The following is a 24,837-nucleotide window of genomic DNA, read 5'->3' as shown; positions in this document are numbered from 1 at the left end:
GTCAATAGCTAAGAGGTTCTTAACAGTGCTTACACTTGATTTATAAACAGCACAGAACAGTGGTTCCATAAGATATTAAAAAAAAGTGTAAAAACAAAGAAACAAGATATATACATACAAACTGAAAATTCAAAGGAAAAAAAGGGCAAGTCAAATGTTTTTAAGAAGATTTAGGCCTTCTGAAATTTAAACAGATTTCCCCTTTAGCATTTGGTAGAACAGCAATTCCAGCAAGACTAGAAAACCAAAGAGCAAAACAACATAAAGATGTCCACTACCACAGATGATTTATTTATATACTAAGTTAAAAAATACGAATATTTTATTACAAAAACTTTATCAAACAACTGTATACATACAGTTCATATTGTTAAAAGCCAACATGTCAATTGATACTTTATGTACATTTGATTAATAATGTCACAGAATTGTAGAAAAGCATCACTCAGCAGAAACTGATTTGGCGTTGGGAAAGTAGTTACCACCCTGCACTAGAAGAGACAATATAGGAATAAAACATTTATATGTTACAATAAAAATACTTATTTGCTGTGATCATTTAAAGCAAATGGATGCTTTCTTTCTCCAAGAAGAATCACCATAAGTGGAGATTAAAGTGCACATAACCAACGCATTAATAATTCTTCAGCAATCCCATCTATCATTCTAGATGCTCCAAGCACATCACACTAACATCAAAGATTTAGGACTTTTCTCTGTGGCCTAGACAGTAAGATTTGAGAGAAATTCAGCTTTCTAAGCTGCATGAAATAATTCTGGTGTTGAGTAAGATGAAGTAGGGTACAGAAATTTGGAAAAGTGTTTGGTGAAAAAGTCGGTGTAAATTTTCCCAGATACATGATTTCTGGGGAAATACTTTCCTTTTGATAAAGAGATTCATAGTATTTCATACAACTGTGGACCAAACAAGCAGAGCATGCAACAGTATTTACATAACAATCCTCGCAGTTGTTCTTTGTGGGCTACATATAACACGGTTTGGAGCAACACTGCCTATTTTATGCATAAATTTTTCTAGGCAATCTGGGGAAGAAGAAAAAATGCCACCAACAATTTGTTTACTGTGGAATAGGGTCCTAAACTAGAAAAGTGCTCCTCAAAAAAATGTAGCTCGAAATATTGGTTTTTTCTCAGAACAAGCTACATAATAAACCTTACAAAATGTAACAGTCAGTACTAGCAGAGCTGTTGAGGGCAATAATTTTAATAAACTGGTCCATCTTGGATAAAAGAATGCTTACACATGTTACAATCTATTCAAAAGCAACAGCTGAACAGGCTAAATTTACATCCACAAGAGAAGCATGACATGTTCACTGAAAACAAAGTGAATTGCTGGTAATTATGGTTATCATTTTTATCACACCAACTGGTCACCAAAGAGATTTTTTTTTTTTTTTTTTTCATTTTACAAATGTGAGAAGTTCTGAGACATTATAATTGAAGAGCATACTTCATAATCTTAGGCACTGGACCCAACTTAGAGGTAAAACATCCGTCCACATGATCTAACATCCTCAGGTTTCCGAAGGCCATCCATATGAAGTTTACATACAGCACTACAAATACACATCAGATACTGCTGTAAATTTGTAAGGAATACAAAACACTTAAATACAACTTTCACCCCATGGCACATCAAGCATGGCAATACCACTTGTTTCATCTCTGGTTTGCAACAGTCAGTTGTGGTTATGCTTAATTGAGTATTTTCCTTTCTGTAGCTGAGAAATATACAACTTGGACTTGCTTCCATCCGGTCTTTTAAACCAAACTTCATCGTGGTTAATTGTTGTAATTATGGCACTACAGAAAATGAGAGAAGAAGGGTCGGGGGAAGAAAAACAAGAAGAATTCAGAAACCTTATAAGCTAATAAATAGCCTCAAAACCACAGCTGTATTTCCATACAGTAAATAAAAACATGCATTAGTTGTAAATGCTAGACCCAAAAAATACTGGCTGCATTGTAAGGATAGTTTTAACAGAATTCTTTGATAACTGCATGTTATCAAAGTCTTTAGTGGAGGTAGCTGATTTTTCAGCCACCTATCTATTTTCTTCTCCTATGAGAAAACTCTCAACATGTACAACTATGTTAATTGTTTAAAAGAACAAGTCACCCATAGAAAACACAATAGACTACCATGGTAAAAACCAGATCTGTTGGAAAACATACTCAGAAATTACATTGAATACAAAGCATTTGGAAAAAAGTTAAACAGATTAAAGCCCAAGACTTAACGCAGGAAAAGTATTCAACTGTTAGTCATTATACCAAGACCATAAGAAACAAAGTCAAAGCCTGATTTATTGAACCATTCTTACATTAACCCTGCTTTCAAGCTCCTTGTGGTAAACATTAATACAAATAATGAACACAACTGCCTCCCCTTACATGCCAGGAAAATTTTTTTTTTTTCAACTAGAACTGATGACAAAAAAAGGCTCAAAACCAGAGAGTGAAACTGTTAACAGAAGAAAGATCTATCACACACTGAGCATGACAAAACTCCCTCCAGGAAACTCTTCAGCCTTAAAAGCTGCTAAAATCTCGAAAGGCTGGGAAAGTTCCAGCTGTATGCTTGCCCTGTTAAGCATCAGCAGCTTTTGGCTTTTGTCAGACACAGGATACTAAGATCTTTCTTTGGCCCAGTGTAACTGCTATGTTCTGCTAAACTAATTCAGAATTTTTTACATTCCAGGAAGAATATATAGTTTACTAAAATACCTTTCTGTTTCAGCCCTGAACAAACACCAGAATCTCCAAAATCTGTTCCCCTTCACCATACGCAGGGAAGAAAAGAAACAGCCAATTTTACAGTAAACTACTGCTATATGACGTTGTTTTTCCTGGTTAGCTGTGCATATTTAATCAACACTGTGCTTAGATTGATTTGCCCCATTCAGTAAAAGGTAAGATATACATTTAATTTAAAATATTGTTTTAAATATACCCACCTTTTAGAGTTTAAAAATATTATCCATACAGAGAAAATACATTTAGGTATCATCTTAAACATTCAACAAAATTTGCACTGCAAAATGACAGCTCCCAGGTAGAGCCTTTGTTAAGAGAGGGAAATACTGTAAAAAAAGTTCCACCTCTTTTCCTTCACAGCATTAATCAACTGAAAACAAAGCTTAACTTTAATGGTATAAAGCGGTTTCCCATAATTATTTTTGGGTGGGCCAACAGATCAAATTGTCAAAGCAACAAAACCCCAAGATTCTCAAAAAAACTTACTCAAAGGCTATTCAGCTTAAATTGTTAGTGACATCTTAACTTGACAAACACCTCATTACCTTCGGTGAATTCCAACCTTTACTAGCCTCTCCCAGAAGTTCAGCACTCAGCCTTCTTTGATATTGCCTATCTTCCAAAGTGAACTAATAAATGTTATTAAGGTAGCAGTATTTTCGAAGAAGCCTTTTTCTTCAACGCTGTCATCCTAGCTACTGCTTAACATGAATGTACAGAGCTGCATAAACTCAATAATCTTTACCTTGTAGGACACTCATCTTTCTTATCAATGCATATTGTTTGTCCACGTCCATACCACTCTCCATCATAATAGAGTCTTCCTTCTTCAGATCTAGCACTATGCAGGTGCTTTTCCAATTTGACAGGTGCTAAAATGATCAACAAACGTAATTTAATATTGACTTGGCAGAAGTTAATTAGATGTTTAAATACAGTTTCGTCAACTTATTTACACAGAATACACACTTTATCAAAGTAGCCTCTCTCTTAATAATTGCAAGAATGCATGAAAATTGGAAGCAAGACACCTTACTTCCAGCCAGATAAGTTATATTTCCATTTTCACACAGAAGCTATCTTTCTCATAACCTTCATATCGCAGGTATGAATGTTCACAAATGAAGTAATGCAGTATAGAGAAGACTTCAAATGGCAGAACCTGAAACAACTTCATCAGCACATTACCACAACATGCAAGTAGGAATACGCTGCTAAAGAAATACGCCACCTCCCTGTCTCCTCTCTCCCTTTTCCTCCTTACTCACCACCTTCAAGTATCTGATTTTACCTAGCACTGACCACTGACGTGCTTCTCATAGCTCTGCTTCAGGGCTGTAGCTTGCAGTGAACGGGAGCATCCTTCAGAAAGCACCCCTAGGGTCCAGACACTCTATTTCCTGCCTCATCTTGTGTAAACACTGGCATAACTCGCTACTACTAATTGGTGTAACCCACTTTTAGAAGTCTAAATTTTTGTTGAAAAAATTCTAGAATTCACCTGTCAACACCATCACCTGCAATCGAGCTACAAGGATCAGCACCTGAGAGAGGGAAAAGACAGAAGCCGCATCTTCCAGCCACCTCACCCCATCCTCCATCACTACACCAGGGCCAAAATAAGTATGATTTGCCTAGATGCAGTTTGCATCACTGCACATAGCAAGTTCTGCCTTGTGAATCCAGATTATGTTTACTTACGTTCTGGCTTTACTCTGTGTGGCCCCAGTGTAGCCATTGCCTTGAAACACAAAGAAAATTGAGTCAGGAAGCATAGTCTTTTTTTTAATTAACTGCCAGCTATAATTGTGAAGTTACATGCAGTGTAGCTCAGGATACTTGCTTTTATACGCAAAAGGCAGAATCAGAACAAATCTAAAATAAAAGTGTGTTCAATGGTGATTCTGTAACTAAATAAAATAGCATTTTGAGGGTGAAAAAAATCACCTTCTTTAATAAGTTTTAATTTCAGATAACTCAGGGTATTTTCTAAATTAAACCCTCAAAATTGCTGTTAGGTACTTCTGTCAAGAAAATACAAAATTACATAAACTCATTCTGAAAAACAAAATGCTATATAAACAACCTACTCTTTTGACTCATAGGTTATATTCATAAGCTCACAAATTTTCACTCACATAAACTCTAGGTCACACACAGTATTAAAGTAGGTTTAAAAAACTCCAAGCATTTTTACAAGTTTCTCTTTTTGTTCACTTCTTGGTTTTTTAACTTATTTCCAGAAAAGGCAAAATCCCCAGTAGATTCTCAGTTTGTTGCTATTGTTTAAAATCATGTCACACTACATGAAAGAAACCAAGGGAAAGGTATTTTGTGTCTGTTCCTCTGATGTGATCGGAAGAGAAACATCAGACAAGTTATCACATAGGCATCACATTTTACTACTTATTTACTTACATATTTAGGAAATATGTACAAGTATAAATCAGGATGGAAATTGACTCAAAGCCATTTCCCACCAAGTTTTTGAATTCACTTAAGTAGTTTGCTATTCCGTAAGCTGGGAAGCACTAGGGTACTAGGGGAAATGTTCTGACTGCAGGTGCAAGGCAAGGATAGCATTTCATTACAAAGTTACTTTAACAATATGGCAAAGGTCTGAAAAAGGCACTCTGCACTTAAAAGCTGAATATATTTTTTAAAATACATCAATAAGTCATGGCAAATTATGGACTACCCATTTTAGAGATAACCTTTTCCACCACTTCATTCTATTCCTCTGTGCAATTTGGGTAGAGTCAGAAAAAGCAGCAGTAACATAGCTTGAACTGCAATTAACTACTGAAGAAATAAAAACCCGTTCAGTTTTGATCATGCAAGAAACACATTTATGTATTTTTAAGAGGCAAAAGGACTAGACAAGAACACAGCCACCGGCACTCGTCTTTTCATCTTACCTTCCTTATTGTTGTCCAGTCTTCAAGTATATCAAGATCTTGTAACATATAAACTATATAGGGGCGTGGAAAAGTTAAGGAAAACTTTTAAACAGCAATAATAAAAATACTCTAATTTGTTTATACAAATATATTAATAGCTCTGTTCCGCCCATCTTTCACACAGAGAATACCTACGTGAAGTGAAAGCTCAGCAAAAATAAATGCATCTTTGAATTATGCAACCTAGAAGTACACTTGAAAAATTATTAAGAAAGATAAGTAATAGTATGTAGACAGTTGTTCAGACTACTGGAGTTCAACATGAGGATAAGATAAACAAATGTGATACAACTTCCATCCTTAATGATTTAAAAAATAATTTTATTTGCAATACTACAAATTACATTAAAATTCACTGCAATTTCAATATACAACTGCAAATCAGCATCTACACTAGTATCAGCTATAATAAAATCATTATTTTTACAGTATTCTGCTTCATATTTGTTTGAGAGAAAAGTATAGACAGCACACCTCTGAATATCAAATATCCAGAAAACAGGAAATAAAGGCAAAGCCCCTTTCTATCAACTGTAAAGTAAAAAATTGTGTATTAGAACAATATGTAAACTTCAAAACAAAACTCCACATAGCACATCTATTTCATTACAACAGTCTTCAGTTCTTACTTTGTTTCTCCCCATTTCATCTCTGAAAAACAAGTTTAGAAAAAGGTGCTATGAATGTTTGAAAACTAAATCTCCTAAAATGGGACTTGAGAGCTTTAACTTGCATTCCATTTGAAATTTTAAAAATGTTTAGCCATTTTCAAATTTGTTTTCTTCTAAATTAAAGAATTAAAAAGCAAAAACCATGTAAAATTTCTAGGTTTTTTTTTATTTTAGTGGGGGTTTTATTTGTAATTTATAAATATTGCTTATTTATTTTATTGCTTTCCACAGGACAGTACAAACTGTCAAGTTCATAAGTGTTCTAAAATCATAAGCTAAAAGAGCAAATTAACTTAGTGCACAACTTAAAAATTCTCAGCTTTATGTATTGCCTGAAATTGCTGGGGTTTTAGACCTAATACTATGTTAGTATTTTCTGTTTGGAATGCATTCTAAAATAGCAAGGTAGCTCATAATTCATAGAATCTGATGCTACTTATATGGACATCCCTAACACAGGGATGACCAAGAGGTAAAGAAAATACACTTTCACACAACCTGGCACTGAAATTGCTAAAAAGAAACTTGCACTGATTAATACCACTTTGCTTTTAAGCACTAGTTAAAAAATATCTCTACTAAACTGAATTTATGACACGTCCTAATGGAAGAACAGTCATTATTAGGACAAATAATCTATCTGGGATGTGTTCCAGTAAATCAACCATCCTGAAGGAAGGTATCCCAGTGATGACAGTTTTTTCAGAACTTCTTCCTTCCCCCTTCTCCTAATGTTATAAAACCTTGTGAAACTTTGCAGTAACTTCGCAATAAAAAAAGGCCTTTATACCATACAACATCAATACTTAGAAGTTTGTCTCTTTTAGGTAGTCTCCATGATTCTGACAACTTCTAAGCCATTGCATGTCTACCCTATAAAGATGTTAAGCTGGGGGTAGGAGTAGAGAGAACACTCCGTTTACAAAGGCATCTCTTTCTTTCTCTGGAGAAAGATGACATTGTCTCTTTGGTGTTATATCTTTAAAAGTTTCAGCTGCGCTGCGTGCTTGTCAACAGCTATGAAGAAGTCATCAATGCAAAATTCTTAAAACACTATACTCACTCTATGGGAGCCCCAGACCCACAAAAATACACAACTTGTCAAATGTCTCAATTCTTGGAATTTTAAACTTTTAATCAGAAGGTTCTGAAGTCTATGAAATTGTTAAGATGTAACAAATTAAGTAAAGATGTCCCAGTATGAGAAGCAAAGCTATACAGGAGAGGTTACACAAGTCAAGTTCACTTTGTAAACATAATGCCTAACCTTTTCGTGTTTTTGCCTTGTAGCTCTAAGTTTTGAAGAGTTAGAAAAATCAACTTTCAGAAATATTCTCTATATTAAACTGGCAGTTAGATTAAGAGAACCTTAATTTCAATTTTCATAATGGGATGTATCAACATCGTTTCTCTAATTTGAATTAGAATACTATCTGCCAGACAAACATCTATTTTGAGAAAACACTATCATTTCAACTTGTTATTGATGACATCTGTAATAAAACTAGCTATTAAACAGTAAACACTACTAGAAAGAACAATGATTTCAGTAAAAGGATATCTGATACAACAACAGGTTTCTTCTTATCTGGACTAAATGGATCCTTCCTTTTCTTCCTGGACTGTAGCTCATCATTCCATAATTCTGGAAAGACATAATAAGAATATGCTATGAATCAGAAATGCTTACACGTTTAGCTCTTTCTACAGCAGAAAACATTGTCCAAAAATGCAAAGCACCACATTTTCTGTGAGGTGCTGTTTCTGAACAAAATGAAAGTGTTACATGATTATGTTGCAATGGATTAATACTCTCAATACACACAAGGGTTTCTGACAATTAAGAGACCAAAGTTTGTTTTAAGCTTAAACTCTACTCCCCACCCAAAGTCTACAGCTGAATAGCATTCTACTGGATAACCCAAAACTCACCAGACATACTATGTGTACAGTCAACTAATCAGTAGCCACCAGAAGATTAAGGTAAAAAAGCAAAACCAAAACCAAAACACACACCACCAAACAAAAAAACCCAAACTTTGAACTTCTATCCACCTGAGGTAATGTCAATGCTATGCCTGTCTTCTTCAAGTCTTCTAATCTTCTCTTCTAGTTCACTTTGTACAGTATCATACAACAGAAGCTTTTCACTCTGAAGAAAGCAAGAAATTACACATTTTTACATGACTATCATCTAAATATATATATGATAATATAAAGCCTTAGTGGGAGAAAGGTAAGAGTAGCTTTAGGTGAAAATTTTTCACAATTCATAAAGCATATGACATTTCCCTCTATCCACTTTCTTAGTATGAGATCCTAGGTCCTTAAAGACAAGCACGCTCACTTGGCATAAGTGTAAATATAGTTATCAAATATCAGTACCAAGAATAACTAAGTATATAAAAGTTACTCTGGAGATCTAGCTGCATGCTGTTTGTGTTTTGACACAAATACAGTATTCTAGTTTTGGATAGCAAAGATTTATTCACAATGAATAACTGTGAAGTAGTGACATCTATGCCACCTTCCATTACAAATCAGAAAAGTGAATGTCTTCATGGAAAGCTTTTTAATAAGCTGTCTCCAATATTAATAAACCTGGAGTCATTCATAGAGAATTATCTTCTAATACCACAGTATTTATAATTGTCTGTTTTCATAGAACTGAAAAATACCTTCCCACAGAAGAACTTATTGAGCACATAAAATAATCTAGATAGTTGTTCTAAGCAAAACTGTCTACCTTAAAGCTGTAGGAAACACTTTTAAAGTACTGCTTTAGAAAAGTTAGCTAGTTTGTCCTTTTAAAAGGCTATTTCTGATCCAAATAAATTAACATAATGCCTTCAATGTTAGGTGTAGCATTAGCACTTTTTATATACAAAGACAAACAAAACCACACCGACGTGAACTTTCTACAGCACTTTGTGCAGTCTACACTCTCTTGCATCTCCAAGTGTTTCAAAACAAGAAAATTAGCTTTATAGTAAATTGTTCTCAGTTATAGTTCACCACCTAGGACCAATACCAAAATTACACAGTAGCTATATAGATCAGTTACCCTTTTAAAGTCAGCATCAAAAAACCAATAAACTCTCTAAACCAGTACTTGGAATTAAGCTGAGTTCCAAGCCTCAAGGAAATAGATTTGCTTGCACACTTCCTAAAACAGAAGTAGAAAATAGAGGAACATCTTTTAAACAACTCTGGAAAACAGAGGGCTTGGACTTGCTCACTGAAAAAACACTTTCAACAGCACAAGTCACTGCATCTAGCTATTTGCTACCATGACTCCACCAGAAGCTGCAGTCCCTACAGCCAAGTCAGCAAATGTCTACACCTCAACTGCTCCTGCCCACAGCACAGCATACTAACAGAAACTTACCTCTACCAATGTTTAAGATAGTCTGCTGCAATGAAGCAAAACAGTTGAGGAATAGACGAAAACAAAGAACCCCGCTCTATTAAATGGCTGTCATGTTTATCATTCCCTTCAAGTTACAAAGTATTTAAATATTACAAAGACCTGCTTTCATACAGTTTTCAAACCCTAATTATAAAAAAAATTCCAGTGCAACTGAAAAGGCAGAACCTCTTACATATACCTGAAATGCCAAATGAGTGTTATCTGTTCTGAGACAGTTTTAAAATTCCATTTTAAAACTGAATAGTCTTTGTGTTTAGACATGTTTTGCTTCAAGCACTTGGTGACAAACAAGGTGTGAAAAGCTGTTACAAGCATCAGAGGCGTTCTTGCTGAATGGTTATATTCCAGCGGAACAGTGATTCTACAAGCAGCACTGCTGATTTTAAAGAGCTTTTCTCCCAAGAGACCCTTATTGAATGGCAAATATTTAAAATTTGAAGGTTTCACAGTATAGAAACAGCAAAACAAGGGGCAAGGACCATGTTAAAGAAGAATAATATATAGCCATAGCAAATCATTCAATCACAGGTGAGAAACCCTGCAAGTCTGACTGCATTCTGTCCAACCTCAGGAGTATTCACAGGAGCGAAGACAGTAATGAGTAGTTATACCTTGCTCCAAGGCGTCAACAAAATGGAATTTTTTTTTAAAAAAGTACATAAGCACATTCTTGCTTTATTCATATAGTAGGAGCCACACACTTCAGGAATATGGAGAACCACTCAGAAGAAAACACCTTTAAGCAACTGTAACAGGGGGTCAAGGAGTACTATGGTGCAAATCCCAGGATCTGAACAGCTGTGTTACAGCATTGGGCATACATGTACTTGAGTATTTGTACCCCGGTACCCCCTATTTAAATGTTTATGTTCAAGGAAAGAAATTATATTTCCTGTAACTGTTTTTAAAATGACAACTCTATCACTAGCTGGCCAAGACATCTTAAAAAGACATCATTATTATTATTACTGTTGTTATTAAAATATAAGGTAATTTTTGCTAAATCATGTCAGATACTTTCATTACTGTTCTTGGTAATTTTTTATAACAAAGGTTTAAAAAATCATGTTGGAATCTATTAATAAGAATCTTCATGAAAATAAGAAACCTTAGGTATACTTATATGCAAAGCCAAACTAACATAAAGCTAATTTTTATAAGCTTTGAATAACCTCTTATGTGGGCTTAAATATCACAAGGCAATTCTTTCAAATAGCAAACAGCAGCAATAATAAAAACATGCAAAGAACTTGCAAAGCATGACACAGTAAAGTTAGATGAGATTAGCTATCAATGTAAAATATCTGGCACAACCTCACAGTGCTGTCGAGAGGCTTGAATTTCACATTCATACTTGTTCTTCACAGATTCCAGACAAAGCTCTCTATAGATACCTGTAATCAGACAAATTACAGCAATATTACTTACTTTAGCTAATATATGATTTCAGAATTCTCTTTTTAAGACTCCCTGCAAGTCCCAAAACATGCACATAGTGGAAAACACAGATATATTATATTAGGCACTTAAAGTGGCCAACTGCATAACAGAGTGAAATAAGAACAAGTAATCCCTTAATTCTGAAGATCTAAGGAAAAATAAATGCTATTTTAATTTTTTCCCCTATCAGTCAACAAATTACACCAGCAGTCACACTAACTTTACAAAGTAGGTCTATTTCTCATTTCTGATCAAATTATCCTGGCTATTCTCAGTTTTCAAATCCATGAAGCACTAAAAGGCCTGTTCTGTTCTCTAATCAAAGTTTTAAATAGCTAGAAAACTGAATGAAAGAACAAGCTTTCACAAATTAATATCTGGAATAACGCTTACTTTATAGCGCATGACCTTAATTATATCAATTAACAAGATGTTCTTTTCTTAGAAATAGCCACCTCATGATACAAAGGATACTGCTTTTGAGTATTGGCAGCATTTCTTATACATTTCTGCAGGCCTATCTACCAAACAGCTGAAATAATCTGAAAGATATTTGAACTGTAATACCTGGCAAGTAAAGATAGAACTTGATTTAATATATTCAATGGAATCAACACCACAAATTGTTCCAGATTATCATCTTGAGCAGTTAAGTTTGCACACACGTTGGTGCTGTCTAGCAAGTGAAGAACTCCCCAAACCAACTTCCCTTAGAATTCAGTTGACTATAAATTAATACAGTACAAAAGTAACAATACTGTTTTTCAGAGGAATTGCTGGTAACGAACTGCAAAGTATTATGTCAATCATGTTTCAGCTGTGAAGTCTCTTTTGATCTAGATTCAAGATGTTCTTTTCTTACATCAGTATGTTATGATGCCTTTTTTTTTTTGTAATATTTATGGCTGACTGGCATATATAGGTCTACCAATTTATAATCACTGCTTATTAGCCTGAAATCAAGCAGTATAGGCATGAATACATCTAGAAGAAACAGCTGTATTCCTGACTTGCTGAAAAAGTCAAGACCTACATTTTGTGTGAATAGTGCTCAGTGCCTTAGAGAGCAGACAAACAAAAGTTTCTTCTCTACTACAGGTGCAATTACATCCATAGTTCAGTGCTTTTTCTTTCTCCCACCACCACCCCTTCCTCCCTCCCCTCTCACATAACTACTAAGGACCTATTTCTACCTGCTGGAGCTCAAGCCCTGCTACTACCCACTTCTGTCAAGGCTCTCAAACAGAAAGAGCAAATAAGCCTGTTCTGCAGTTTCTTGCTTCCTCTGGAATAATTTTATCAGTCTCATTCACTTGAGGACAAAAGAAAAAAAAAAAACCCAAATAATCCTGATTTCTAGTCTCAACTTCAAGGAAACTTCATTGTTTTTATGCTGGACTCTTTTTACATTGGAACATGGATCTTCAGTGCTGCTGAAGACAAATCAGGAAAATCCATAATATGCTGCCTATCCATATCCAACTACATAAAAGCACTGACACAGTTGCACTTAAAACTGAAAATCAAAAGCCTGGATTAAGGTTGCTTTTATATCAAACCTTCTGCAAGTTCAACTGTGAACCTTCTGTGAAACCCAAGTGGGCTACTTAGGACTAGTCAACTACATTTGGACTAAGATCTTAAACCCCACACATTCCAGCTGAAGAAAAGGGTCATGGAATAGACCAGGGGGGAGAGAAATGCAATGGACCAAAAGATTTCAAATTCTCTTCATAGCCTGAAGCCACAAGTACTAATGAAGACATACTGAATAGCCTCAAGTAACACTAGTATTATGAAAAGTATAAGCAGGTTTACCATTTTACAGTTTGCCTGCACCACATTTCTGATGGATTTCTTAAAAAAGACAGTGGCACAACTTCTCTGGCTAGAGAGATCACAACTCTCTCCTTTCGGCCTTCTGACAGCCTGTGTTAGGTAACCCTTAGACAGCTGAATTACTCCTAAAGGAGTCTAGCTATAACATGAAAAAAATTTACAGTAGGGAAGTACAGAACTTTTATCTTCTTCCAGGGTACAACTGTATAGTCTTATGGAACAGTGGTATTGTAGGAAGACAAAGTCCTTGCATGCTTCTTCTGATGAGCGTAAAAACCTATCTAAACATTAGTTTTAATAATTCAAATGCAGCTTAGATAAAACTGCTAAGGACAGCTTCCCTACTTCCCCAGATGGAACAGGAGGATGGGAGCAGAGGAGTAGAAGAGACACAGACTAGAAGATCAAGAAAAACACAATCATCTAAGATGATTTGGCAAGCCCTTTATGAGATAGCACCTACATATCTCTTCACTTCAACAGTGACCAGTGTGCAGACTTGATCCCAAATCTTCTAATAAAAATTATCAGGTTTTAATTCACTAATTTTGTGCTTACTACACAAAGCAGACAGCCATTAAATGAAACATTAAAAAGTCATATTTTTAGTGTAATGTTATAAGGCAATTTGTGCAAAGACTTCAGCAACCTATTCATTTTGACTTGAAAAATATTTTACATTTAAAACCATACCACAGTATTTCTAACTTTAAAACACACTCACATTTAACAATTCTGAAGAAACAATTAAGATTGACCTTAAAATGCATAGCAAGTTCATACTGTTGATACAGCAATACTCATTTTACATGCCTACCTGCCACCTTGGTACGGATTTGCATATTTTCTTGTAAAGCTGCCAACGGTTCTAAATATTCAGGTGCTTTTCCAGCTATGACCTCTTGTAGTTTTGCATCCACTTGACTTAATCTTTCTTTGTAAAGTCTTAAAATAATAGAAATTTAAAAATAAGTATTTAATTAAAAGCAAACACAAGTTAGAAGAAGTATCTTTAAAGAACTATTCTGCATGTCTTTGTTTTGGAACACCCACTGAAGCAAAGTTAACATTTGTTACCATTCGAATTTCCTAATACATATTTTCTTTTTGAACAATATTCCACATGTCTATTAACCCTTTCTGGAAAAGACATGCAGACAATCAGGTAGAAAGTCATGATAAAATGAAGTGTATCTCCATCTCTAAGGAAGAAGAGGAAAAAAAAAAATCGCACAGCTGTTAATAGGATTAAGGTGGAATAGGAGGTGAATCAACACAGAAGAGGAAGACAGGAAAGGGTGCTACAATACATAAAAACAACATGGCTTACATCATGGGAGAGAAAGTTAGACATTTTGTGGACAGAAACACCCATTTGCTTTTCTGTTGACATCTCTCTTCCCACCCTACCATAAACTGAGGAAAAAAAAGAGAGGCAGGCTCTTATTGAAGCAACCCTCATCTCACCTCCTGTGGAAATCCACATATTGCATACTATCACAAATATCATGGGATAATTTCTAACTGACATCTTCCACTCCTGCCAAAAGGAAGTGTATTTAAAATAATTTTATTTTAGCTAGAATTCATTCCTTCTATAAAAGCTGATATTTACTGGCAGACAATGAAGAAATCTGCTTGCATTTTAAAAAATTTAATGTAATATAATATCAATTACAAGTACTTCAATCACAATAAAGCTCCGCTGTTTGTAACTGATAACTTCAAAATAGTGTTCAATGGTAGAATCATCAGTATAACCAGCTTTTCCTGTTCTCATTTTTTACTTTGCACCCCACAATCAGAAGCTGTAAAATTAAGGCAAACATGCATGAACTCTGTTAAGAACAGATCAAATGTTATCTGTGTAAACAGATAAACATATCTTTGTTATATTTGTGTAAACAGATGTAACAGATGTCTTTGGGACAGGGACGTAGCTTTTTTAATTGTTTAAAGTGTATAGATAAAGTAATGAACTAGATGAGAGAAAGTTCATGTATGCTGATACATCAAGACTTCCTTGAGAAATAGTTCCTGTCCATCTGCCACCAGCCTGCTCATGATTTTTGGTTACAACTCTGTAGTTTAGGCATGCATACCTAACCTAGCAACAGTCCATGATCACTCCCCTCCTTCTTACCTGCAAACTATTAAGAGTATGATACACACAATCTGTTCTGCAGTCAACTGACAGCCCGCAGCCGATCAACATCCAGTTTGTCAGGCTCAATACTTGATAAGCATGCTACGCGCACAATCGTTAACACAGAGCTACAGCAGAATTATTTAGCTAGAACATAAGCATGGGTGCACAGCGCATGACTTGGTCTGTCACTAACATTTGGTTACACAGCACCAAGTTCCAGCTACATCAGAGCAAGCAGTTATGGACTGGGTGCTCCCAGCACTTGATACCATGCAACAGCTGATGGAGTAAAACTGTTTATCCAGTACTTTCCAACACTGATTTGCCTAAAATGTGTAACTACTATCAACACAGTAAATCCCACTTCTCTCATAGCAAGCAAATTCAGTTTCCCCAAAAAAAGATGAGGAAGCAGATACAATCACTTAATCTCTACTACTGGTTGTGACTACACATCCTATTGTTTATATACCTTTTTCTTCTTTCCCAACTTTATCAACCCCCTACTCACAGCTGCTCCTCCCTATAATCCTTCTTCCATCATTCTAATGCTGTTTTGCCAGTATTCCCACCACCGAAGTTCTTCCAGCCCTTACAAACACCCTGATCTCTCAGCTAACCAGTGTCTACACAATGTACCCTGCCACAGCCTTACCACCTCCTAAACATGACCCCTAAACCCCCCAAAATACTTGTTTGTTCCTTCCGAAGATGACCCTCCTTCCTATTTATTCCTGTAAGGTTTGTTTCCACAAACTGTTTTCAGTCATCCAAGCCACACAACAGATGGAAGAGTAGGACTGAACGCAAAAGCTGGCAGTTTTCCAAATGCCAAATCAGTCAGTACCGACTGGTTCCAATACTCGTCAGTTGGCTCCATCTCCCAGGTAGCTCCACGCTCAGCCCAAAGAAGAGCAGCAGGACAAACAGCCTTCTCTAGACACTGCAGCAAGAAATTGCTTGTTGGGCAATCCTTTTCAGGCCCTATTTGATAGACCTGGCAGTGTGCCATTAGGCAAAGCAAGTTGTATGTCTCAGTTCTGTAGCAGAAAGAACTATCTCACAATAGAAACACACATCTGAAATGTAATGACAACTGACCAGATTTTCAGTTAAAATTCAGTTAAAAATGTCCAAAAATAGACATGGTCTCCTCAAAGTTTCACTTGTCAGGTACCCGATTAAGTTAGTTGCCAAATTACCACCAATTTAAATTGGAACAGATGTATCTAGCTTGTCTGTGCACCTGTGAAAAAACTTAAAATACATACAATGTATGCTCTAATACAAATGAGACTCACTTCTAAATAACTGTGGCTATTAATTTAATCTCTTCTAAAGTAAAAAAGACCTTATGAGGTCTTTAATACTGATGTAGATATTATGGCAACTACAGAGAGCTAACAGTATTTTCTATTTTTTTTAGTATTGGTATCGGGTACCAACTATAAAAACTGCTGTGATAACCCTGCAAAAAAAGCCCTAATTTCTTACTTAGCAAAGACAGTGCTTGGGTCTGTCCCATATATGTCAAAGGATGAGAAAGATCTGGAGAAAATAAATAAAATCACAGATTTCACTAAACATCACAATTCCTTGGTTCTGCTAGAGCATTTTGATGCAATTAGACTCACACCAGCCCTTTACAGCAACAACACTTCAAAACCATTCCTACAGCAAAACAGAGAATAAACAAATACATAAAAGTATTTAGAGGAACTGCCTGCAAATAATTTCAGAACTCCCAATCCTTATTCTTCACATACGAAAGAAAAGAAACACCAGCTGCACACAATATTCTCACAGAATGGATCCTCAAATGAAGCACTTAAAAGCATTAAAATACTTACTGATCTTTAAGGTCTGTAAATTGCTTTTCAAGATTGGACATTTCATCTAAACATTCCATTCTTCTTCTTTCACAGTCCTCATCATCCATTTCTAAAAATAAAAAAAAAAAGGTAATTTCTTTTGAACAATGTAATATATCTAAATAAACTGGGTATTTTGTTTCAAATGAATGTGAAGCAAGCCTGAATTTTAGCCATAAATAGATTATCATTATTATATTATAGCAGAATACAAGAAATCACTTGCCATACAAACTACAAAGTAAGAAAATTTTGATCTAATTCTAGAAGAAACCCCATAACCATTTTTTTTACTTCCTCAAAACAGGAAACATTGTCACTGTAAGACTTTAAGAGGTTACACTTCCTGACTAATCCTAAGAATGCATGAAACAGAAGAACTAAACATTGTGTATCACACCAGAAGAAAGGCACCATTAAACATAAAGAGTTATTAACCGTCACTGAAAATTCAAGTGTATCCCGAGTTGGTATGGGCAAAAGCAAGTCCTGAAAATTAAGTACAGGTTCAACGTTGCATCTGACATATAAAATTCAAGGTTTTGTTTCATTAATAATATTTTTTAAAAAAAGTAATGCTTGGTTTTGAAAGCAGGTTTCATGCTGTTCAATTGGGAGAGTACTCCAAAGCTGAAATATTAATGTAAGAACATCTGTAGTTTATCTTAATGACCATTTAAAATGACTGCATCTCTAATGAAACATTTCTTAACCTGCGAAGTCTATAATTTTGCAGAAACTTGATTTTATATGCTTTTATTTAGCAAGAGGAATTAATATTACACTATTTCCACTGGTTTTTGTATTATTTATATTGCTGATTTTTTTCTTAATTTACCTAGTAAACATAAGCATAAAGTATAATAAATACCCACTTTTGGGCCCAAAATTTTGACACTTGCCATAGACATCTACTAAACATCAGTTGTTACCTCCACTACCTTATCTTAGACTAGAAAACAGAAAATCTAAGCTAAAAAATTCTTGACTCTATGCCACCCTTCCCAGAAGGGAAAAAAAGGGTTTGTTAAGCTGTAATCAGAAGTTACATGTCCTGGAACTGCTTTATAGCAGCAGTATCTCCAGGAATTAGCTCTCTACCATTATGGTACAACTGACCAATTACCAACCAGTTGGAGAAGACATGCAGAAGTCTTCATCCTTACTGTTTTGCAAAAAAGAGTATGGCAATTTGCAAAGATGATGAGGTGAAAGTAGCAGCTTCAGGGCCAGCATAGCTACTTCAGAGGATGTGACGAACTCAGATGTTCCACTTGGACCCTCAGTGTATAAAGTTTTCTTCACATAGCTCCGTCCTGAAAATATCGCAAGCTTTTAAAGACTAAAAACTACACTAGCCCTTCTCTGCCTGGATATGAAAATTAACAGGCAGTGGAGCAGCATTAATCTGTATTGCAATGGTGCAAGTCCAAATCAAAGATCTACTGCAGTTTGACACATTACAATTAGAACAAGAAGACAGCATGTACAAAGTTTTAAAACACGATATAATCTAAGTATTTGAAAGCAGATTAAAGACAGAAGATAAAAAAATACACTGAATGTTTAGCACACTGAGGAAGGTGGGGTAAGAGAGTATCAGGCTGTTAAGAGACATTATTTTATTTTAAGATACTGTTCTCAAAAGTAAGGTAGATCCTGAACCCCAGAATTAGGCTGAACATCAGATTAAAGAGCAAAGTTTCATTTCGATGCCTGATGTAATAATCAAGCCAAAATTGACTGGGCAACTTTCAACTCGGTCAGACTTAAGGAATGTGGCAGTCATATTACTCAGAGAATTGTCTAAAGCATTTATATGCTATAAAAATAAAGCTTCTTTATAATCTGAAGGCACCTCCCTGTGAAGCCAGACAGGAACAAGCACAGGGATGCCAACAGTTCTCCCACTTTATTCTCAAACTCAAGTACTTGTTTCAGATGTGTTCAGCTATGCTCTTGGTTCCAAGTATGTTTTAGTAAGGAATTCACCCAGAAGCTTTTCCTTAAATTGACATGGATTTTATTGTTCGTGTCTGTTTAGGGACTACAAATAAAGAAAACTGAACTGTAACCCTGGCTGAGGATCAGTGTGACACTCACTGTCAGAGGGGAAGAGGACTGCTGCTTACATTTTAAACTTGTGTTGCAAGGAAAGTATAATGCATTGCTATCTGAGGGCACAGCTGACTCTTGTAGACAATGAAGTAACACATAGCTTTCTCCAATCTCCTCTCAGCTACACTTAAAAGTCTTTGACTTTCTGCCTAGAAGCCTACATTCTACTGAATGGCAATTCACACGCTAACTCACTCTTCAATTCTTTCACCTTTAGCCTGCCTCAAAACGAAGATTTTCAGAGTCCTGAAATCTCCTTAGTTCCCCAGTTACTGAACTTCTTCCCCATGGCCTTAAGCAACATACAGATTGGGGAATACGCAATATTGAAAAAGCAAGTGGTTTTTAGGATCAAATCTCATGTTCCAGCTGAGAATTTTCACCACTAGAGCTAGAAGATTCCTCATTTCATATTAAATCACTTGCTAACAACAGGCCCATCCTGTCTCAATGCTTCAGATTTCCAACAAAGTTTCATACTGCACAATTTAGGCAATTTTTAACCACTTCCAAAATCACAGTCATTCTTTTCCTACTACATTCAAGCAGCCAACTCAGTAACTAGGGCAGCCTGGTTTAAAGACAAAAAAATCCCATAGTACTTAAAATGTAACAGTGCCTAAAATAGCTTTTTTTTTAATAAGCTGTGGCCTATATAAAGTGCTCGAAAAAATGACCAAAATCTCATCTGAGATGGTGAGCATAATTTGTGGCTGTTTTACTTGTACTAATGTGCTATTCTATATCCTGGTCAATAAAAACCCTATACCAAATACAGAGCATCAACAGGAACAGGGCAGAAACAGTGCCAGCTCTAAGGGCAAGTTAACGCTTCTAACCACACCTCCCATATTCTCAGGTATCTACTGGGGATGGGAGGGGAAGCCAAATGGAAGCAAATGACAAATTTAACAAAAAAAGTTCTTCCCTTCAAAATCCTTACTTTTACTAATTTTAATTAAGACTTATTTTTTGTGGTGCTAATCATCTTATGTCTGTAGGAGCAATATGCTTCCATGGACTATGTTCCTATTTGTCAAGACACTGAGACAAGCATGTAATTTCCTGTAACTACCACTTGTTAAGTGCTCCCTTAAAAGCATTTCTCTGTGGAATTCAATGGAAATTATCTGGAGAACTTCTTGTATTGTTTTAAAGAAACATTCACAGACTACATTCACTTAAAACACAATTCTTCCTTCCTCCTCCCTAATCCCAAAAGAAACCAAAACAAGGGTAAACAAACAGAATCATTTGCCTTCAATAAAAATCAACCAAAGCATCTTTGAGGATATGTTAACTTCAAATTTTATAAAAGCCACATACACACTCAAGTTTTAGTACACCATAGCTTTGAAGCCAGCCCCATGACTGGCCCACTTTATCAGGCACTGCTGGGTCAGTTTGCAGCAGTTTTGGTGAACACAGGATCAGGCTCTTTTCCTATCAAGTTAAACCCAAAGCTTCACTTCAGGTACTGGCCAGATATTTTCCAACATCTATGGAGAACACAAGGGTCTGAAACAATGAATTGTCCTTCAAGCAGCTTCCAACCATACATACTCATTTCAGGCTACATAATCTGAAACAAACCCACATACTTTGGAGGTGTAGGAGCCTCAGCACTATCTACTCAGAACTACTTATTCTCTATGCTTATTTTACCAAATTAGTTGCTAACACAGACACAAATATCACTATGTTTACAATAATTTTGCTGACTCTTTCAAGCCCATACCTTGATGAGGGCCACAGTTCACTCACTGAAGAGGTCTCCTGTGTAGCACTGCATTAGACAAGAGAAGCAAGATCTTTCCTCAGATGAGGGAACAGCCCAGAACTAATGAACTCCCTGTTCCAGGAGACCTCTTGTCTAAACCCATGCAAGTCATTAGTCCCAAATTCACAAAAATGTGTAGGTGTCCTGGTAACTGATCAAAGTTGGAGGTGTTTACATATTCTCACAAAATTGCAAGTTACAAGTTAAACTGCAGGTCAATAGCAGCAGATCTAATCACTGATCACATAGTCCCCAGTGCCTGCCATTTACATACCAGACTCTTCACTGAGATGTTTTCCCTAGCTACCTTTTCAACAGCTACCTTTTCAACGTGTTGTCTTTCTGACAGCTTAGCATACAAAGGCCCAAAAAGCACTGAAGACAGTGCAACAAAGGGGACAGGAAAGCACAGCATACCAGGAAGGCGGGTAAGGATGGCAGCCAGCAATTCAATCCAGGTGGACAGCCAAGGACCAGCAGCCTAACTTGTAAAATGGGGTTCAGTCAGCAATATTTGCCAGCTCAAAGGCATGGGGGATGGACATGGGGGGAAAAAACAAACAAACAAAAAACCCCAACAAAAACTCAGTAAACTCTGTACAAACCATGGGCAGATTACCTGGATTTGTGGATTAATCAAGGCCTCACTGGGGAATCAACTCTGGGGCACAGTATTAACTCAGATCAAGGTCTAAGAGAGTGACATCTCTCCCAGTATGGCAGCCACACTTCCCAGCACAAGTAGTCTTCACTCTACTTCTGATGAGTCAGCTTGGCTGTCTTTGTACCACAGCTGTGGGGCTCCAGCACCCTGCTAGCTCATGCACAGCCCAAGCAAGGGCAAGGTCCACAAGTCCACATGGAATGGCCACAGCGGGACTTTTCCTGAACAGCATCAGTCAGCGTGAATATAAAAGCCATAGGATTTAATATTCAAGATCTCCCAGATCTTTTAATAACAAAAAAGAATTAACTGTACATTGAGGGCTTTAACACACAGAGATAAATCAATCACAAGCCAACATACGTAAAAATATAATTTCACAGCTCCCTAATTTGTCTAGTTCACAGCGTCCCACTCCTTCCAAGGTGCCAAGCCTGGCACTCGTGCTACATGTCCATGTGCTAGTACAGGCATGGGACAGGATCCCAGCACACCACTCTACATCAGTTAAACTGCCAGAAACCCATGTCAGGACCACAGCTAGCACTGAACAAACACAGCTACTGTTTTTCGGCTGCCCTTCAAGTAACAAAGATCCTGCTTACGGGGCCTACTTACTTATGGAGACCTAGTGATTCCAGAGCAGTGGTGTATGCATCTGATGATCAGCACATTTCCCAATAAGTGACCATTTTATAATTTACCCCTTGTAATTACAAGAGAAGTTTGAACAGATAATAACCTTCTTCTAACACAGTGGAAATCAAGCACTGAAAAAGTAATCCTTTTAAAACTGGATTTCACCTACTAGTACCATCCAAACTGCACAGTCCAGAGGAAGCTATGGAAAAAGGAAGGGATCTTCAACAGAGGTTGAAATGCATTGCAGAAGAGGCCAATCGTACTGACAGGGCTTCCAATGCCCCCTTAAAGACAGGCCTCAAAACATCTGATTGAAACTCACATTTTGCATACGAGGAAACACGTACATATATGTACACAGATGTGTGCCGCACGTACGCCAGCATGCCCAGCCGCTGCGTGCAGCCCGTACCGAGGACCCCGCTGCGGGCCATGCAGTCGAGCCCAGCAGGGCACAGCCCGCAGCGCCCACACGGCCCAGCCGGGCACCAGCCGGCTCCGGGCCAAGCGGGGCCTCCGGCCCGTGCGCCCCGCCACGTCCCTCCCCGCCGGCCGGCGGCCCGAAGAGGAGCCCCGGGGCCGGAGCACGGGCTGGGCCGGGCCGGGCCGCGGGGCGGGGTCACGGCGGGGGTGGGCACCGGCAGCCACCGGAGCCAGGAGGGCGGGACCGGTTTCCCCCCGGGGCAGCGTACCGGACGCTGAGGGAACCGCCGCGGCGCCCCCGCGGCAGCTGCCGTACCTGAGCTGTCCCCCTCCTCGGACACGGACGAGCTCTCGGTCTCCTCCTCCTCCGAGCTGCTGCCCTCGTTCTCCCCGTAGTCCACCTCCATCTCATCGTGGTTGTTCTCCTTCTTTTCCCGGGAATGGACCGGCATCGTCCCGCTGCCGCCGAGCCCCGGGACAGCCCTTCCCGCCGCCGCTGCGCCGCTGCCGCCGGCCCCAGAGCCCCGCCCCTCCCCCCTGCGCAACCTGCCCCGCCTGGCGCCCTCGGCGCCCTCCCATTGGCCGAGCGCCGCCAGCCGCCGACGCCGGCGCGCGCGCGGTGCATGCTGGGAGTTGTCGTCTGCCGGGAGCGGCGTGGGGGAAGAGGGAGGTGCCGTGGGGGGACCGTGAGGGGCCCGGCGGGGGGCGAGGGGTTTCCGCACCCCCTGCCCCGGCCATGCGTGGGGCCGCTCGCCACGGAGAGCTCCACTGCGCTCAGGCGGAGTTAGGAGCGCTTCGCACCTGCCCGCGTCTCCTGCAGGTGGCCCCGGCGGGGGAGTGGGCCTGCGGGGCCGGAGTTCAGCCGTTGCCGTTCCCTATCGGAGCTGCGGAGGGATGACGCGGGGCCTCACGTCTCCCCGCACCCGCGCTGCTGCCCAGGAGCTGGGCAAGGCGGCCCTTGAAACTCGCCTTCCCCTTGGCCTTCAGGGTTCTGTCCAGAGGACAGGGTTCACTGTGAATATCCACCTCCTTGCCAGAGCCTGTGTGCCTCACTTTCACGCTCGTGTGATGTGCTTTAAATTAAATTCGACTTAACTTTGTGCCCTATGGCTGACGGCAACCACTGAGAGCAGACAGGGGGAAGGGACTAAGCAGATACGCTGCAATTTGTGCAGGGTTGGGATGGGGTTTCTGGCTTTGAGGATCAGTACTTTTCTGTTGTTTGCCTGTGGCTGTTAATTGTGCTACGTAAGATGTACTGGCTACAAGCAGCGCTTACTGGAGTAAACTGTCCCACTGTCTCCTTGCTACGAGGGACTGATCAGCTTCACTTCAGCACATATGCAAGTCTGGCAGGAATTCTCAAAGAGTCACAAAATACACAGGTAGCTGTGGCCCACAGGTAAGCACAGGTGGTATCTTTGTGGCGACGGTGAGCTCACGTGTACCGCACTGGCTCACTTCTGAAGTCTGGGCCAGGTGAAGGAGCAGCAGGAAAGCACTGTGTGTCTCATTGATGTGATGTGCTGCTCCAGCAAAGCTGAGGTTGTATTTGCCGGGTAGCAGCTGTTCACGTTGAGAGACTCAGAGTTAGTCAGCCTCCACAGTCTGGAAGGATGTTAGCAGGTTAAGTTGTGAGGCAGTTAATAACTTCTGAGCTTCCCCAAGGACTTGGTCCACCTCCATGGTGACAGCTGCCCACCTTGCCCACAAGTAACTATCGCTGTACATTAGTCACTTTTCTCCCACATCTCTGTATACCCAAAGCAACTAACTTCCCTCAGCCTCCACCGAGAGGAGTGCAGGTAGGTGCATCACCTCTCCTCCAAGAACACAAATACTAGACAAAATTAACGGCCTCCCATCCTTCACTGTGTGAACTCCATCCCTTCTGTTGCCGTTGCCTCTCGCTTTGTAGCCAGCTGGGCACCCAGCAGAACCTGGCATGCTTTCTCTGCACCCACCGCAATTTTTATAATTTTAAGTATACGACGAGAAACACCTATGATTTCTTAAAGTGCTGCAGCGCACACCGGAGCGAGCGCTTTCCTCGATCCGCAGTAGCAGGC

At 38.6% G+C, this 24,837-nt stretch overlaps 1 protein-coding gene across 1 annotated transcript; it reads right to left on the bottom strand.

Moving 5' to 3' along the window:
- Nucleotides 1–270: 270 nt before the first annotated feature.
- BRMS1L (BRMS1 like transcriptional repressor) lies at nucleotides 271–23,298 on the bottom strand. Its single transcript, XM_055716784.1, has 10 exons — nucleotides 23,085–23,298; nucleotides 17,121–17,211; nucleotides 13,939–14,066; nucleotides 11,157–11,236; nucleotides 8,468–8,564; nucleotides 7,974–8,057; nucleotides 5,700–5,764; nucleotides 4,483–4,522; nucleotides 3,527–3,653; nucleotides 271–1,827 (listed from the first exon to the last, which is right to left on the bottom strand). Exons 1-10 carry the CDS (start codon nucleotides 23,218–23,220, stop codon nucleotides 1,704–1,706), a joined length of 972 nt encoding a protein of 323 aa, XP_055572759.1. The 5' UTR covers nucleotides 23,221–23,298; the 3' UTR covers nucleotides 271–1,703.
- Between the last annotated feature and the right edge of the window lie 1,539 nt (nucleotides 23,299–24,837).

This window comes from Falco cherrug, chromosome 7 (assembly GCF_023634085.1).
Source record: "Falco cherrug isolate bFalChe1 chromosome 7, bFalChe1.pri, whole genome shotgun sequence".
Lineage (NCBI taxonomy): Eukaryota > Metazoa > Chordata > Aves > Falconiformes > Falconidae > Falco > Falco cherrug.
Note: the sequence above shows the minus strand (reverse complement) of the source record. Positions and strands in the feature narration are given on the sequence as shown.

Bases quoted from the DNA above. Each gene is read 5' to 3' on its own strand.
- BRMS1L (XM_055716784.1), bottom strand. From the start codon at position 23,220: ATGCCGGTCCATTCCCGGGAAAAGAAGGAGAACAACCACGATGAGATG. The intron at 3,654-4,482 runs GTAAGTAAACAT...TGATCATTTTAG, and splicing joins ACACAGAGTAAAGCCAGAAC to CACCTGTCAAATTGGAAAAG. The intron at 1,828-3,526 runs GTAAAGATTATT...CATTTTCTGTAG, and splicing joins AAAGATGAGTGTCCTACAAG to TGCCATAATTACAACAATTA.